Source organism: Acanthochromis polyacanthus, chromosome 4 (assembly GCF_021347895.1).
Source record: "Acanthochromis polyacanthus isolate Apoly-LR-REF ecotype Palm Island chromosome 4, KAUST_Apoly_ChrSc, whole genome shotgun sequence".
NCBI classification, from domain to species: Eukaryota; Metazoa; Chordata; class Actinopteri; family Pomacentridae; genus Acanthochromis; species Acanthochromis polyacanthus.
This window is the reverse complement of record NC_067116.1, coordinates 32,823,967-32,842,563: the sequence shown is the minus strand read 5'-3', so window position 1 is coordinate 32,842,563 and position 18,597 is coordinate 32,823,967. Positions and strand designations below refer to the sequence as shown.

Here is an 18,597-nt window from a genome sequence, read left to right as displayed (position 1 = left end):
TAAGAGCCAAAATAGTGCATTTAATACATTTTAAGGGTAATCGATTTATAAAATTTATAAAAGTAATGATACTGATAACTGGAAAAGTGCTTAACATGTGAGCAAGCTGATAATTGTTTGATTCCTAATGTGCAGTATTTACTGTTTGCTGTTGTTTAGGAGCACTTGAGGTTATTGTCAGTAATGCTACATGTCCACTAGATCCGTTTTCCATGCATGCAAACGCTGCATCTGAAAACAGCCTGCATGGTGGGCGGTCACTAGGTGGTCACATGACAGCCCTTCAGACCTTCAGTCCAGTAGATGTGTCGGACAAACATGGCGGCTCGACCTCAAACTTTCTCCTCAGTGAAAATTATTTCTGAAAGCATTTGAGGCGAGAAATAAGCTGTGTAGTAGCTGAATTTGTCATTTTTTGATCATTTTAGTTTAACGATGGGTAGTTTAGACGTTTGATGAAAGTTTCGCGGTGCCTATGCATCAAATTTGCATAAATGTCCAGTCTACTTTATGCAAATGAGCTGCTGCTGGCTCCAGGAAGATCTGATTGCAGCTCAAAACACACTGCAACCAAACCAGCATGCAAGCTGTCGTTTCACATAGACAGTGGACACGTACCTTGAGTCTGACAGATCTACCTCGTTCTTACACCAGTTTTCTGCAGGAGTAAACCACCTCATTTTGCACACCTGAGTGGCATGTAAGGGATAGATGTTGGCCATTTTGCGATTTTTAGATAAGTTGGGCTGACAAGAGACACTTTTATTGCTGAAAGTGTGGCTTTGGAGCAGAAAAAAGAGAGAAAAAAACAGAGACATCAAAATGTGGCAGCATCCTGTGAAGGCTCCACAGAGGGCCAGGGGACCCTCTCTCACCTCAGCCCACCCCTCAGCCCGCCTCTGCCTCTCAGCCTGAACCAGACCATCTCTGCTGTCAGGACTTCAGCTTCAATCAGCTGCTACTCTAAAAGCACTCTGTCACGTGCGATGAAATCACTACCAGGACAGGCTCGCGCGCACTTGCACGAGGAGTCACTTGTGAACTAGTGAGGAGCGCGCGCGGACATCCAGCGAGAATAAAAGCGACCTGTGGATCTCTGCCGGTGTCATGAATGAACTTCGTAGTGACAAATAAGAGCCGGACAAGGAGGATGGAGATGCGGGGCGGCCGGGCAGGAGGCTCCGCAGCCGAATCACAGCCAAGCTCCTCTGACACTCCGCCTCATGGAGCCCGAGCCGGAGTCTGAGCGGCTGTAGCGGCTGTGTGAGCGCCGTGGCTCCTCCGTCTCCCTTCAGTGTTTTATTGACCGCCGAAGCCGGACAGCGCGCAGGGGGATGTGGGGAAGCCAGATAACGGGGCTCGGTGACTTTCTCTCACTGCCGCTGGTCGTGGCGGTGATGTGCTGCGCGCAGAGGTGAGTTAAAGCCGGTCTCAGGTCCTGGTCTCTGCCTCCTGGAGGACTCACCTCGTCTGATGTCTTCTGTCTTTCAGCGTCAACGAGCCGGGGAACATGTCTTATGTCAAAGAGACTGTGGATAAACTGCTGAAAGGATACGATATTCGCCTCCGGCCAGACTTTGGAGGTAAGACTCGGGGTCATTTATTTATATTTTTACCCTCATGACTCCCTGACTCGTTTATTCGGCTTGATTAACTTTATTTTGGCTTCATTGTTAGGTCCACCGGTTGCTGTTGGTATGAGTATAGACGTGGCGAGCATAGACATGGTGTCAGAAGTCAACATGGTAAGTTGTGCACAAATCCTCTCTCAAATTTGAGTTATGTGTAATTTTTATGAACTTTTGTGGGCTGTTTGTTGATGAATGAAAACGTATTCATGTTTGTTTTTTTTATTGAAGAGTTTAGTTCAGTAGCAACTGCTCATTAATTATTCAATTAATTGTCAACTATTTGTATAGGTACAAGTAATTATTTAACCCTTTGATGAGCAGTGTGGGTTGGGGACACCCATTTTCCATTGGATTTGGGTCACTTTTGACCCATTTTGCATCTAAGGGTTAAGGACAATGTATTGTTTTTTCTCTATCTCTCTTCTATGATGGTAAACTGAATGCCTTTGAGTTGTGGCCGATCCACACATTTGTCATCTTGAGCTTTGAGAAGCACTCACTGACATTTTTCAGAATTTTCAGACATATTGGAGACCAAACAACTCACTGATTAACCAAGAAAACAAAAGATATATGAATCATCAATTAAGATCATCATTAGTGGCATCTGAAGTACCATTTTCATAGAAGGCACCCTTTGTAAACAGTTTATGAAACATTTACTGTTGCTTTTTATATCAGTTATAAGACAATATTAGGGTAATGTTAAGGTTGCCAGGTTGTGAAAAAATCCCCTTAGCCTGTGTTATCATATTTACTTAAACTGCATTTGTAAATCTAATGTAAAGGCTTTAATGTATGATATCATAATTTTTACAATTATTCAACAGAATTAATGTCAATTGAACGGATCAAAATTAATTCTATTTTCTCCTGAGGCTCTGCAGACTTTTCCTAGAAGATTTTTTGGAGTGAACTAAATCTGCAACCCCAACATTGTTCTTGTAGATGGCTTATAATTGGTCGACTGTATGAACAGTTAATTAACCATTAATAAAGCCTTTAATTGCAGCTGATAACCAGGTACAATTGATGCCTTTTTAGACGGAACCTACATTAATATTACCAACCTGGCAACCCAAGATCTGTTCTTGTGGAAGGGTTTATATCTGGTCTGAAAAACATCGGTACATGAAGCATTATTAAACTCTTTGTAAAGCGTGACTTTAGAGATAAAATAGCAGTATTAGATTACCTCTATAAATTTCAGATTTTCCCTCAAAAAAAGAGATTGTAATATTGAGAGGTTTTCTGATTAAATAAAGGTTAAATATAATAAAATATCAAATAAACATGTGTATTTGAGCAGTCAAAAACAAAGCAGTTCATAGAGGCTCCTCTGTGTTGTCTAGAGTGGTTTGCTCATCTGCTTTATCAGATTATAACTCGTCGTATAGCTGCACATCCTGGTTCATTGACTCTATGACTTTAGCAGCGAAGGCCTAATGGTCCAGTTAGAACATAAGGTCAGTAAGTTCTGCTGCCACGTCTTCTCCTTTATGTTAGCAAAGAAAATACTATGTGGGTGCTCAGAAGTGTGTGCCAGAGTGTCTGTGCATGTGTGTCAGGGTTGGCTTTGTGCGGTGTGATGCCTTTATGCCATCTATCAGAGGTCTGAACTGCTGACGGAGCCTGATGCCCGATCACATGGTACAGCGAGGAAATAGCCCCTGACATGCTGTCCTGACAAGTATGTGTGATGAAATGTACCCGTGGTGCATTTTAATGCATCTCTGTGCAGAAGCAGAGTGAGAAGCTGAACACTCGCTTCCAGCCAGACTCCTGTTTTGTAAATGAGTTAGCTTTAGTTTATCATGTTAGATAATGTGGTTACAGCAGGAACATACAGACCAAGTTCATTTTACTGTTATAGAGAATTGGATCTCCTCCTTTGTGTGCGTTTTCACAGCTCCACTGTAGATAAATTTAGAATTTTCTGTACAAAAAAAATTGCATTTTGTATTTGAATTTGACTTGAAATCAGTGCTTTTCTCTTACAATCAGATTCTAACTGGGGCCTGTTGTATTCTGTATTTTGGCAGATTGGTAGAAATGACTGGGCTGCACAGTGAGTAGTGGTTAGGACTTTCGCCTTGCAGCAAGAAGATCCCCGGTTCAAATCCCGGGGTGGGCCTGGGATCTTTCTGCATGGAGTTTGCATGTTCTCCCTGTGCATGCATGGGTTTTCTCCGGGCACTCCGGCTTCCTCCCACAGTCCAAAAATATGCTGAGGTTAATTGGTTACTCTAAATTGTCTGTAGGTGTGATTGTTTGTCTGTATATGTAGCCTTGCGACAGACTGGGTCCATGGTGTCTCCTGCCTTCGCCCGAGTCAGCTGGGATAGGCTCCAGCACCCCCACCCCCACCCCCCCGCGCGCGACCCTAGTGAGGATAGCGCGGTGTATAGAGAATGGATGGATGGTCGGATATTTTTATGTTTAATTATTATAGAGAGAAAGCAACAACAGCACACCTTTGATTGAGTAGGCAAGAACCATGTTTGCCTACCCTGTGGCTAACTACTGTTGGCCTGGGTCTGAACACATAGTTATAGAGATAAAATTTTACATTTAATGCAACCCACACTTCCTGAGGTATCACTGTCTCCAATATCCACAGCAAATAAACCTCCATAAAACTGCTTCGAAGTCGTAGAAAAAGATGCTGAAGTAAACTGCAAAACTTGCCTGAGAATCCTTTTGTTTGTAAATTTTATCACAGTAATCCAGTGCACTGCAAGCAGGTAGTTATGCTTACTTTCAAGGGTGTCATATTTGTCATTTTGCTTAAATGTAGACAAATATAGGCCAGAAAAAAGTGTCTCAATTTTGCTTCAACACTGAAAATGCCTGAAATATTGTCTTTATGTATGGGTCAAATCTCATCCCTTGTTCGGCATCTTCACTGTTTTCATAGCAAACATGAATAATGTATCTAAGAACCTAATAATGTATCGCTGCTGTAATTGTTGACATAAGTTTGATGTCTTAAAATAAGGCTCCGATTTCACATTAAAAGAGACATACACATAGTTTTTCTGTCTCATTAGCTCTGAAAATCTATAATCTGGTAACTAAATTTCAGCACTTAATGGACCAAACACAATTTCCACATTACAGACCACACCCGCTTTTAACTTGAGAGTTGCCGTCTGCTCGGCCATCCTGTATGAAAGCATTTTAGCCTCTGTGGCGATCGTATCAGACTGTCTGTGGTAATGGTTGAAGGCGTACAGATGGGGACACAGGAAGCACATCAGACAAGAAATGCGAAGAAAATAAACACAGCCAGTGGCAGTTGAGGTTTAAAAATGATCTACTTGTGATATAATAATGGTAAAATGCCTCCACGAGCAGTTATAGAAACAGTGAGTGCTTTGATTCATCAGACAGCTAAAAATATCCTCACATCCTTATCGGAGTTTACGGCATCAAACACACAGGAACATGGGATCACTGACTGCTTGAACTCCACTCTGAGTTAAGAAGCAAAGCGACCTGACATCACTATTCCTGTTATTTTAACATCTGGAGCTATAGATCACTTTTGTCAGAGGATTCTGAGCAGCAAGTTCTACCAAGTTTATCTGTGGTCCTGAACAGCATTATTTTGTTCCTTTCTGTCTCAGCTGCATTCCAATTCCCCCTCCAGAGTGGTCTGACATTTGTAGCTTCTTCACACATTTTGTTCAGTAGAGCATCTCAAAGCTGCAGATGAAGCTGTGTGCTCATGGAAAATCCTCCTAACACTCTGGGACTGCGGACTGAAACACTGTATATTAAAAATCTTGCAGTACATCACATTTAATTTGAAGCCTTTGCCCAAGTAAGTGTTAGCAAAACTTTTGTTACAGCAAAACAATTATTCTTTAATTTGTGTTTCGGTGAAGTTTGTACACAAATTTAATATGCAATTGTCTATTTACAAAATGACCACAATGGAATGAAAAACAACCACAGACTCAAAATTAGTACACAGTGGTCAAAAACATGAAGATGAAACAATTTATTGTTTGAGTGAATAAACTATGGAGCTGCATAATAGGTTAATATAAAATCAATAAAGATATTTTTGAACCATTACTCATACAAAGCTACTCTAGTGCAGTTTTAAAATAAAAATCTTTAGTAAAACATGAGTATAATTTTCCTCCTCTAAGGACGCATTGAAAATTTGAGTTGAGAGACTCTTCTTTATGTTGTGTTACTATAATTCTTAAATGTTTTATTACTGTGACAAAGGAATGCAGCAGAGTTATGTGATGATTGCCCTTGGTTTGTCTGTCTGTCCGTTCGCAACATTACTCAAAAACAGACAAACAGATGTGGATGAAATGTTCAGAGAAGGTCAGAAATGACACAAAGACCAAGTAATTGGATTAGAGAGACAAGTGAACTCTACATCAGCTGCCTGCTGATGATCACATGATTGTGGTCCGACTATAAATTGACCTGCAGACTTATCAGGACTTATCCATCAAAAATGATACAAGGAGCAATTGATTAAGTTGTTGGAGTGTTTCCGAGTCCCATCAATTCCTACTGCCCGCTACATGTTTTAGTCATGTGATTCGGTATCCACACATAACGTGCACGTGCATAACACACGTCTGTGTTCAGTGCAAGATCTTTTTTTTTGGGTACATCTATATTAAATGACCACATTCTATAGTGCCGTGACTTCTGATTCATCAATAACTAATAAGCAAAGGCTGTATTTCTAAAAAAAAACTAAAAAAAAAACTGCTGCATTTCTGAAAAAAAGTATCAGATTTTCCAGTTTTTAACCATATTTTAGAAAGACGGCGCCCTACGATTAGAATTTAGATCTATTCTTACAGTAATTCATTATAGTTAAGTAGAAGTGAGCAGGACAGCATTCAAAATGTTGACCTCCTTCACTCTGATTCTCTGCACCTGTAGCAGCTTTATCTCTAGTCTCTTTTCAATCATTGCTTCTTGTCGTCTTGTGCTTCTTGTGCCTCCTTTGTCATGACTCTAAACAGCTCTGACCTCGTTTCTAAGCCCTTTGAGACGTTCTCTAAGCAATATAATAAACTTAGGTGTTAAATATAGCGCCACAAAGCCAGACTATGATTTACAAGAGAGTCAAGTCTGGAAGATATGGTCTTGGAATCAGCTGAGCCCAGACAGGACCGTTCCCAACAATGGGGGAACGTTTTGACGTAATGAAGCCACCCAAAACCGTTAAAAATTCCTAAAGCTTGTGAACAAATGTTTCAGCTAAATTTCTCCCTGTCTCTTTTCTTGCTGAATGGAATTAGAAAGCTGTAGCTGGTCGTGGACATTTGACGTTTTCCATAACGGCTGCCATGTCATTCCAGTCAGAAATATGAGGCAAATGTTAATGGCAGCCCAGTGAGTGGCATGTCCAGTGTGCCGTCAGATCATTTAAGACTTCATGTTGATTCCTGAGCAGAGAACTGTCATTCATCTATTGTACAGCTGGGCCGAAGAGACATCTGTCCTCTGCAAACCCTTATTGAGGCTTCCCACCCCACAATAAAAGAAGCTTCAGCTTTACGCTACGTTAAGCTACTATTTGTGTAAAATGTCGGAGTTGCAGATTGGTTACATTAAAAATGTGTTTGTGTGAGCACGTGTGCATCTCTGTTTTTTGCAATGACTTTTAATCTGTTAATAGGATCAGAGGCTGCATTTAGTAAATCAGTGTTCATCGTTGGCGCTGGAAAAGAAGCGGAGTGAGAATAGAGACAAATTAGATCTGCAGTGCGGTGCATGTCTGTCTTTTTTCATATGCTTCAACAAGCTGCTGTTAGTGGAATCACTGTCTTTCTTCGTGTCTCGTCCAGAGTAGGAGGAAAGTAATGTCACTCTGAATTATCTGCAGTCTAGTTGCACTTTTCACACCCTGCTGTGATAAACCGCTGATGACCAGTGTTGATGGATCACCTCCCAATGGGTCTAATACATTCAACCGATTATTACACTGACATGGAACACAGCTCTGTTCCATGTAGACAGACTAATGTAACAGTTACCTTCTTGTCATAACCTATTTTTATGTGCAATTTGAAGCATTGCATTAGAAATGACAAAATTTGAAAAAACGGACCAAATTTCACACTTGCATGTAGTGTTTTTTTTAATTTTGAAAAAGAATTAATGCGAACAGCATTTTCAAATAAACTGCGTCATTGCAAACATTTAACTCACACCACTGATCAGCCAATTGAAAGCAGTTCCTGAAGACTTCTCTTCATGTTTTTTCCTGTAGATGTCATTAGTTTGTTTGTATCTTCTTTGAGTTTTTTTGGTTGTTGGTAAATGACCGGTTTCTTCTACTCTGTTTATTGCAGTCATGTGTAATGTAGCTTATAGTGCGACCGTGCAGCCTAGTTTATCTGCATCAAAGCATTCAGAGGAAGGAAGTATAATTTGCATTTTCTTGATTTGTTTTTTTTGCGACTCTTTAGAAGTTTGCTTTAAATTTGCGTGGCAGTTATGTACAAACATTGCTAATGACTAATAAGGTGATTGAAGGGACTAAATATAGAGATGGATGGCACGTCACTACTGCTACTACTACTACTGCTACCACTGCATTTCCCATGAATTGGCTGTGCCTTAACTTCGCTTGACTTTGAGTCTGTGGTTGCAAATTACGTCACCAGCGCCAAACTTGATGTACAGTCTATGAGTGATAATTGGAAACAGCAAAATCATCATCAAAAAATAGATCTTCATAATTTAAAGGCATGTTACAGACCAACAAATGCAGTTCAGGGTCCAGCAGTCGTGTTCTCTGTGTCTTATTCCTTCACCCTCCTGTTATTGTAAATATTGTTTCCTTGTTTGAAAAAAAATCCAAAAATTCAGCAAAAACATTCTCCAAATTTCTGAAAATTTGCAAAACCTTCAGCAAGAAAATTCCAATAATTCCTCAAAACTTTTCCTTAAAAGTTTTATTTTTAAAAAGTCCCCAAACTTGGCAAGAAAATTCTTGTAAATATTTTCAAAAAATTAGTTAAAAAAAAACATGAGTGAATATCTATAGTAATTACTTATATATCAGTTAAACTTCTAATATTTTCTTTAAGAACATTCACAAAAAAAATCAACCAAAATCCAGCGAATTTCGCTGGATTTTGGTTGATTTTTTTTTTGTGAATGTTCTTAAACATTTTTTAACATTTTTCCACCAAAAAATGTTCAAAGATTTCCCAAAATGTTGGAAATGTGGACATCAGAAGTTTCACTGTGAAAATATGTAATTTTTTCCCCCACATTATCAAACTTAAAAACAGGTCAATTTTGACCCACAGGACGACACGAGGGTTAATACAGGCAGGTTGTAGAAGGCGTGGCTCCAGATCCAGTTCCTTTCTCATGACTTTCACAAATAGCTGCATGCTTTTGCACTGGATGCACAGCTTTGCTCCACATACCTCTTCTCACTGAACAAGGCGATGCTCAGCTGAAGTGTTCCCCCTCTGGGATTTGCTTGACTTTATCAAAAGTAGTTTTACAGCAAAACACAAGTCATTTTTCAAGGGAGGATGAAGGTTTTGTTTATAAGTATTCGTGACGAACTCCTTTTAACCTCAATAATTCCTTGAGGACGTCCATTGTCCCTCCATTCTCTTCTTTAGTTTGCCCACGCACACTACATCAACAAACAAAACACATTTGGTACCGCAGGATTCAGAAAGTGCTCATTTTTGTAAATATATTGTTTTCATTGGTGACTTCTTATATATTTTGCACAAGAGCAACCTAAACACGCTCTGTTCAAAATCACAATGAACGCTGTTAGTTGGGTCCTGCAGCATTTCAACAACGAAAGTTACAGGCTTAAAAATGTGAAAATTAACATTCAAATATATAGTAGGTGGCTGCTCTGTTTCTGTATCAGTTTAAAGTTGTTTGGCACTTTAACAGACAGTGGAGGGAAGAAAATTAATGCTTGAATGTAGCTCTCAATATTTTATATTACAAATGTGAGCAAAAAAGCAGCATTTGGACTTTTTTGTAAAATATTATCTTACATAGTAATATATACTAAAGTTAAACAGAGACAGGGATAGATATAAGAATAAATATAAACACATAAATAAACTCATGCAGCCTGTAGCTCCATGTACAGTGGACACATATGATTGTGGTATCAGCCTTTTTATCCAAATATCAACAAGAATAAGTAATAAGTGTTTTCTCAAACTGTCATAGGAATAAATCAAAGAAATGCTGATTGTGACCAAACTGATAAAACTAAAACTCTCTTATCAGTACTGTATGTTGGTGATTTTTTTAGAAACATTTTAAACATTTATTGCTTTGCTGCAACATTATTCTTACTTATTAAACATAAAAATCTGCAACAATCTTAGATCCCACAATACAGTCAACCAGGCAATTTTACAGTCTAGCTGAAGCATACAATAGATATAGAGTATCACATTTGAGTTATCTGTTCTATAGCAAGAGGAAATAATATAATAAATTAGTTTTTTTATGAAATACAGTTGTGGTTGTTGGATTTATATGACTTCCAATAGAGCAATTCAGCAAGATCTTCGACTGTTTTTCCACCGCCTGCTGTTAGAAACTTGTTCATCATTAATTTTAAAGATGTAAAATGCTGAAGTTAGCTGCTTTCAGTGGTGAATCAATATAAATGACTTGGATGACTTGTGTGGACAAAAGGAGAACTTGCCGTCTCTCCCCCAGCAGAGCAGAGAGCATAAAGGTGTTGGCGACGTGCTTTCAAACAGCCAGAGTCACACTAGGTATCGGCCCATTATAGCCTGTGTGGGCAAGCTGCAGAGCCTGTTGTCTAGGAGATGAGATTATTAATATATTTCTGACTTTACTCGCTCCGTTCTTTTATTTTTAGCTTAAAAATTAAGATTGCTCTGTGCCTGTTTTCATTCTGCTGTTACTTTTAATAATCTTTCGTCCCCAGACGTGCATGATACACAAGTGCACTCTAGGAACAGAAAAGGAGCATGTGTATATCTTAAGAGAAATCACTGCTTTAGATGTTCCCCAGCAGAGTTCCTACACTGTACAGAGAGGCACCTGTCAATGCATTAAAGCACCTACAGCTGCAAAGCAGATCCTCCCAGCGGTGTCGTTACACATTTATTCAGTAGCCTCAGTATGAGTCAGCTGGAAGACGAATCCATCATGTGCTAAAACTCCCATCCATTTTGACACTTTAACATTATCCACCTTCTGCCTGAAGGAAGGGTTACCCTTAAAAACCCCGTACTACTGATGTTCTCTCAGATTTATATCGAAGGTCTTAGTTAATAATCACCAGCACAATCCACCAAAAGCCTCAGGCTGCTCGCTAGACAAGGAGAACACAGCTAGAAATACTAGTGCAGTCTTCTATTGACAACATGCTGAGCTTCACACTGTGCTGGAACTGTGCTGTGTTTTAGAGTTACACGACAGTGAGATGAGGTCCTACAGGAATAGAAACCCGGTATGCAGCGGAATTATTTCACTTGTGCTTGAAATATAACTTTAAAGGTTTATATGAGGCAAAACCATGTGATTCCAGGTTAAACTAACTGCAGTTGATGAACTTTTGACTTGTGCTGTTGGTTCTGTTTGGGGCTGTGCAATGCAAAGAAATACATGAACAAATAAGCAGATATGACCAAAGGTGGCTGAGAGTTTCTTCATGGCTTTAGGACATGAAAATTGCTCTAATCATGGACTTTTACTCTGTATGAAGTGCTTTTTAATATCCAAATGCGTGTTTACAAACAACAGACACAGTCAGGGGTCTGTACTACAAAGAAGGTTCAATATACCCGGCGGTCACATGAAGCTGGTTATCATCTCGTTAAATCAACCCCGGTTTTCCCAACTTACCTCTGAGTGTGTTCACATAAAAGGAGCGAAGTCGGCACCGATCGCAAACATGGACAGATCTAGAGCTGCGTATTTCTCACAAGAAGAGCAAATTATAATCTTAAAATCAAAATGAGGAGTTTAAAATTATAATACAGGCTACAAACAACACAGCTGCCAAAGTCAGGAAGGAGATCTTGCAAAGAAACTGTGTAAATGTGAAATTTAATCAGCTTGTATCAGAGTCATCATTAAGGCACAAGCAGATCTGGCCATGATTAGAATTTTGCGTTTCATTAAATGTGCTGCTTAGATGTAGCCTGATTGTATAGCGTGGTAGACAGCTGTTCTTTCATCTGCAACAGGAAGTCAAGTATAAATATAAAAACATAATTCAAACCGGTAAGAAGGCTTATAGCAAATCTTATAAGGTCAACAAGTTCAAGACTTTAATGCTGCAATCGGGCTGTTTTAGGATTATACGTCTATACAAAGAAGACCAGTGGAATGGCTTTGAAAATTTCCTAGAGTCAACAAGAGAAAAATAAAACAAGGAAGGCTAGACTTCCTGCCAGTGAGAATCTACATCTGTCATATCTGTGCTTATCAGAAAGAAAAGGGTTTAGACAGAGTCCCAAAGAGACCCTCTCACTGTCTGCACACAGCAAGCTCTACGATGTCTTCTACAGATTGTAATGCTAAAATGAGAATTTGGTCGAATGAGGCCATGTGGATCAGCCAATCGATCAGTTGACCTCGATGCTCCAGCCCTGCCAGTTTTAGGATTTTCCAGTGCATTTGCAGACCCCATTTCCAGCAGGTCGAGGAGCCTTGTTTTGTTATTCCTGCTTGTTTGTTCTTTGTTGGTTGGTCTTGACTTCATTATTTTTCATATATCCTGATTTCCTCTGTTACTGATAGAGTGGAGATGTATCTTCTGTTGATCTATTACGGTTTTGATGGGTTGAAAGTTCCATTCTTTGTACTGGTTATTGCAGGATGTAGTTATACCTCCGCTCCATAAAAATAGCTAATTGACAATTTCTGTCTTCTGAAAGTACTTACCAGAGGCCAGTTTTTAAGACAGTGAAAAGAATGAAACCATTTAATGAAAGGCTTGTTAAATGCTGTGTGGGAGAATGCAGAGAGTGAAATGATTAAATGCATGGTTTGTAAAACGCATCCAGTACACTTCTGAATCCCACTGGGAACACTTAACTGTCTCATGGAGTGATGAAACACCCCCCTCTCACACGGGGCAAGTGTCTCTGAGTGCTATTCCTGTATTCCCAGCAGATATCTTGGTGTTAAGTTGACGTAGACGATGTTTGACTGACACACAGTAGCCGCGTCTGAGTCTGAGACTGTGAACTCTCCGAGCAGAAGATGACACGACAGTCTCCTCTTCCCAGTGGGCCTCATTTACTCACTGGTGCTGAGAAGAAACCTCTTTCTGTCTCTTGTGGTCTACATATCTGACAACAAACAACAGCACCCTTTGGTGCGCCTAAACTCAAATCAGAGTAGAAAGAGCATCTACAGGTATTTTCAGAATTTGTTTTTAGACGCGGCTGCTTCACAGTATGACACCAACATGCTGAAATACTTCACACTGAATATTCATTTGCAGTATAGTTGGGCTATAATTCAGTAATGCCATTAGAGACTTTGAGTGGAATTGTATGTTTGCTGTTTACAAGATTAACATTTTCATTCATGCTGGCTTTTTCATCAACTGTGTGCTCACAGTCAGTCACAGTTGTGCTGCTATAGTAGTCATTATAACCATAGATATCTCGCTTTCTGGTGATACGCTCAGACAACACCATTTAGTGCTGTTAGCTCCCTCCAGCACCCAACCTCATCCTCCCATGCTATTACTGAGTTTGCTGATTTATCTACAAATAATAGTCATGTATGTTTATTAATGGGGAGTTATTCTTAAAAGCAGACCCTTCCTCCCCTCTAATATAACTGTATAACCAATTATTAACAATGACGGATTTCTTGACATATGCGTCTCTGAACAGACTCAAATTTAATCACTGGAGTTCTTATTTTACATCAGTTTTGTGATGTAAGCATAAGCATTTGCAGTATTGATTTCAACTGTTTCACTCAGTCATCATATTCTAATGTTTTTGAGATTCAAATACAAAAAAATATTTAGTCCTTTAAGGATAGATGTGGAAAGTTAAGATCTAATTTTACTCTCACTAAGATGTTAGAGGGAAAAGATAGCAAAAGATGTTATTGTATTTATCCATAGCGCAGGATTTCCTTATCCAAAGTGACTCATGTGCTTCAATGATAAATGTGTTCTTTAAGCACAGTGGAAGATTAAGGTAAAGTGATCATCAAAATATAAATGAAAGAAATGATGTTCTGCAGTCTTGTAGTGCCCCAGCACTTTAGTGAAATGCCTAATGTTGAAAAACTGAATTTGGCAACAAAAAAACTGTATATGCAAGATGGATGAAGCCGCTCAATGGCACTGCAAAAACCCCTACAACACACCCAACATATTGTCCTGTTTACTGTAAATGGAACCATAATTTGCAAAGTGTTGGAGGAGATGTGAAGTTTGCAATGAAGACCAAAAACTCATTAGGTAAATGTTAACTAAGGTAACAGATCAGAGGGGAAGTAGGGAACTTTTGCATAGTCTTCTATAAAACTGGACTTCTTTATGCAGCAAACAGACTTGCCCCTCTGCTGGCCACGAGGAATAATGCAGGTTTAAGGCACTTTGACACTTAGAGGCTGCATCCTACATTTTTTAATAGTTAAACCCAGCTATAGACTTTTACAAAATATTTGTCTTTGAGGTGTATCACCGACACTAAAATCTGATTTCCCTCTTTTAAATCCATCCAGAGTTACATGTATTGTGACAGAAAGCTAACTTTTAAAAAAAATAATAATGGTAGCAATCTTCTTATTAAACAACTCACTTCTTTTTTTACAGAAAATAAATACACAGAAAAAAACATGCTTGCTGTATTTCAAATTTCTGCACCACAGCCAGCCAACTAAGCGGACAAAATTAGTTTGTGACATAATCTCAGACTTGAGCCACTAGCTTTCATTGGACAAGAGTTGGCAATGCTGACCTCCAGTGAGACTGTCGCCCTGTACACAAGCTGAAAAGCCTCTGTGGGGGATAAGCAGAGGACTGGAATAGATCCCTGTGGGACCCTGCAGGTTACACTGTGTGCTGTGGGAACGGGAGGGTGTACAGTATAGTGTGTACACTGAGAGTGATGTGGTAAAGCTTTGGTTCTGAGATGCTAAAGAAATGTTTAAGTGGGATCTGAAGATCTCAAACAGACTAAAATAGCCGTGGCCCAGACATGGAGGGAGTGTGTTGGTAGATGGGCTCCATCGCTGTAGTATGAGAGCTGTTGTGTAAAGCTGATTCACCCATCTCACACCTCTGCTGCATGTGGGAGGGAACATAATGAGGGCATCTTGGGGGTGAAAGAGAATTGGGAGGGCCAGGGCATCTCTGAAGAGGCTCAAAAAATAACACAGTCATTTCTCAAGCCAAGGATTTTCTGGAAGATACAGTATTTTCACTACAGAACCTACACCTAGTCTGACAAGCTGAAAATGTCTCCTTTATGGGCAAATAAACAAACAGAGGCCCACACAGTCTCAGCAACCAGAGGCAACCTTTTGACATAGGCTAAAACAATAAATATGTATTCGGATTTTACGCACACACTGAATTATTCATAGGAATCAATACTATATTATACTATCAAATGGCATAATGTAATTTATTCCAAACACAAAACAAGCTTAGAGTTTGTCAGTCGTGCATAATGCAGCTGCCCTTTTGCACCAGCGTACAGAGTAATGAGAGAATCAACAAAAAATAATGCAATTCTTCACTCTGTCAAAATCACATCAGCAGTTTCGAAGGTGGAACCTCGCAGACCAAGTCCAAACCATAATTAGTTCAGTTCTGAAAAGGGAAATACCAATATTGATTTTCAGCTCTGGGCATTTTTGAACACTGTATTATAGATAGGCCATTGCACCAGAGGATAGACATTTTCAGCACAGCCAAGTTTTTTGTTTATTTCCTGTGAACTGCTTATTTATTTAAGAGAACATTAGTCAGCAGAACAAAGCCAAGTGAGCTGGTAAAGAGCTCCATTAAAGGCCTGAAAAAGCTTTTGTGTTTGATGGATCAACTTGTGGAACTAGCTGCGAATGAATGCCCACTAAATTATTGATGTCATTGCATGTATGGCTGATAATATATAATGATATTAATCTATCTGAAAAAAAGACTATTAAGCTGAAACAGTCTTGATGCTGTTTCTGCAGTAATGGAAATCTATAGTTTGAGAGCTGGTGCCAGTCTTTTGCAGAGAGCAGATGAGGAAGGTTTCTTGGTGAGGCTGGTCTTGAAATATGGTCACCCAGGGCAGACTGACAATTCTATAAATATCACCTTTGTTACAAAGAAATCCATCTGCAGCTCTGGGCTGCAGACATCAAGTGTTGAACTCAGTAACCTTATAAAGAAAGCCTGCCTTCAGTTTCGCTGCTTTTGGCCACAGAGACCCTAAGAAATTGCAAATGGCTGGAACAATATTACATTTTTTATACTTTCTCTGTGTCAAGTATAACTATGCAATGGTCTTTTACTCTCCACAGGACTACACGTTGACTATGTACTTCCAGCAGTATTGGAGAGATAAGAGGCTGGCCTACGCAGGGATCCCTCTCAACCTGACACTGGACAACAGAGTAGCTGACCAGCTCTGGGTCCCAGACACCTACTTCCTCAATGACAAGAAGTCCTTTGTACACGGTGTCACTGTTAAGAACCGGATGATTCGACTCCACCCGGACGGCACTGTCCTGTACGGCTTAAGGTAAGCACTGCTGTTTCCATGAAGTGAATATTTACATGACAGGCCTTTATTATTTCATAGCAGGCACACATTCTTTATTCCCTGGTTGAAGCTGGAGTATGCAGGATTATAGAAACAACAAGAGAAAGCTTCATTTTAAAAAGCGCGCGACTGAAACTGAACAGCTGTTCCGAAGCACATAAAATCACACCGTCTGAGTACAGCTAAAAGACTAAGCCACAAGCCAAAGCATTGGTGGGAATGGCAGCACAGTAAAACTACCTCGTGTAAAAGCATTAGCATTTGAATAATGCAGCATTCATATCATATATAAACCTGCATAATATAAATACCATCAAAGGACATTTACTCACAATGACGCTACATGAACACAGACAGCAAACAGCTGCACAGATAAACACAAACTGTAATGAAACTGGAGAAGAATGGAGACCTCAAAGAGCATTGAAAGACACACAAATAAACAAATGGGCACAATCATGTGGCATGTTTAGCAGTGCAAGATGTACAGATGAAGGTGAAACTGTAGAACGCATTGCAGAAACACACACAGTGCCCCTTTTACAGGATATAGCAGCTACGTACAGATTGGGCTGTAGAACCGTAATAATGCCTGAGGTGTTCACAGCGCTGTGTGTGAATATAGCACAGGATATCTGGAGAATTTAGGACTTCTTACTGTGTTTGGGCACCTTTGATGGAAAGCGTGCGCAAATCCAAGCACCTCCAAAGTCCTGGAGCGACTGATTCAATTCTCTGTTCGTGCTTGCAGGGTGGTGCGGGTGTACATGGAGTGGGAAGGTGTAGTTGAGGCTTCACAGATTCACACATTCTAGAGGAAGCAACCATGTGGAGATACATTTATGCTATTTTATTACAGGAAGGGATCATTTTCAGAGATTAAAAAAACTTTTAAATATGCAACTTTAGTCATAGAGATGAGTTTGAGTGAAATCGACAACCAGAGATGGACTTTAATACAACCTTCCCTGATGTTTACTTGTTGTCTTTAAAAAAAATCTGTATAATGGAAACAATGTTAACCTACCAAGACTGAAAAACAACACTCCTTTCAGAATTTCAAACCTTTAAGTGTTTCAGCATTCCCTTTGACAGAAGGAATGCAGGCTTTTAGTTTGGAGTAATGGAAAAGGACAAACAATTATGAAAACATTAGTTCTCTTAAAAATTGAATTAGTGCTATGGAAATGGACACTGTGCTGATCTTAACATGTTAACTGTTGCTGTAGACTATAGACACTGTAATTCCACCTCTCTTAGCCTTTATTAGCAACCAGACTTCATTCTGCCGTTATTCGAATACTGGCTCTTTTTTTTTATAAGAATTTGTGGTTTAGGAATAACATAATCTCCATTAACTCCCAATCCAGCTGGGTAATATGCACAGAAAAGACTCTATGGCTGTATATAAAGACCTGTTAAGACTTGCAATTTAAGCATCATTTATCCTGATAAAATTAACATATGATACACTTTTATTAACACTTCTCCACATTCTGCGTCGTATATACTTACACTTCCATTAGCCAGATAGGACATCAGTCTTGGCTGACGTTTGCATCTTGGAGTACCAGATGTATTTACACATTTTCATCATCTCTCACCACTTCCCATGATGCTTTCAGTAATTAGCGAACAATCTATCTCCAGTGCTTATTGACTCTGCATTTACTCTTGGCTTTTACTCTGTCGTGTAGCTCTCTAAACTGCCCAAGATGCATGAAGTGGCAAAGAGCTTTATTTGCTTTGTTGAAGTCATTTGAGCTGCAGCTCAACACAATTTAATACTAACACAGCGACTCACATCCCATAACTCGTGTCGTATGTTTGTTCAAACTGCGGCTCAGAATTGGATTTTCTATATAAATGTGCAGCTCTGAGGGAATGCCTGCCTCTGAAAGCAGTTGGCAGTGAGTTTTACTTTATAAAGAAATAGTAATAAATATTGTTTGCTTCTTTTATAGATGGTCTGTACTGGACGCTTCTTATTGTAAAACCTGTACTGAATGTAAAACGAGGTCACGTCTCTTTTGGTTCTCTTTTGATCCAGAATCACAACGACAGCAGCCTGCATGATGGATTTGAGGCGATACCCGCTGGACGAACAGAACTGCACTCTGGAAATTGAGAGCTGTAAGTTTAGGCCCCACGTCTTGTGCTTAGTAAAGAAATACAGCAGACAGCTCCACTTTTTCATCACTTAA

General features: G+C 39.6%; 1 protein-coding gene across 2 annotated transcripts in view; it reads left to right on the top strand.

Moving 5' to 3' along the window:
- Positions 1–601: 601 nt before the first annotated feature.
- Positions 602–18,597, top strand: part of gabrb3 (gamma-aminobutyric acid type A receptor subunit beta3) — a 34,406-nt gene continuing 16,410 nt past the window's right edge. Inside the window, exons 1-5 of one of the 2 annotated variants that reach the window (XM_022201955.2) lie at positions 602–1,414; positions 1,492–1,583; positions 1,678–1,745; positions 16,152–16,372; positions 18,444–18,526. In XM_022201955.2, coding sequence (XP_022057647.1) covers positions 1,335–1,414; positions 1,492–1,583; positions 1,678–1,745; positions 16,152–16,372; positions 18,444–18,526 — 544 coding nt within the window. In that variant the 5' untranslated portion in view covers positions 602–1,334. The remainder of the gene's footprint in view (positions 1,415–1,491; positions 1,584–1,677; positions 1,746–16,151; positions 16,373–18,443; positions 18,527–18,597) is intronic. The other variant, XM_022201956.2, reaches the window with a different exon arrangement.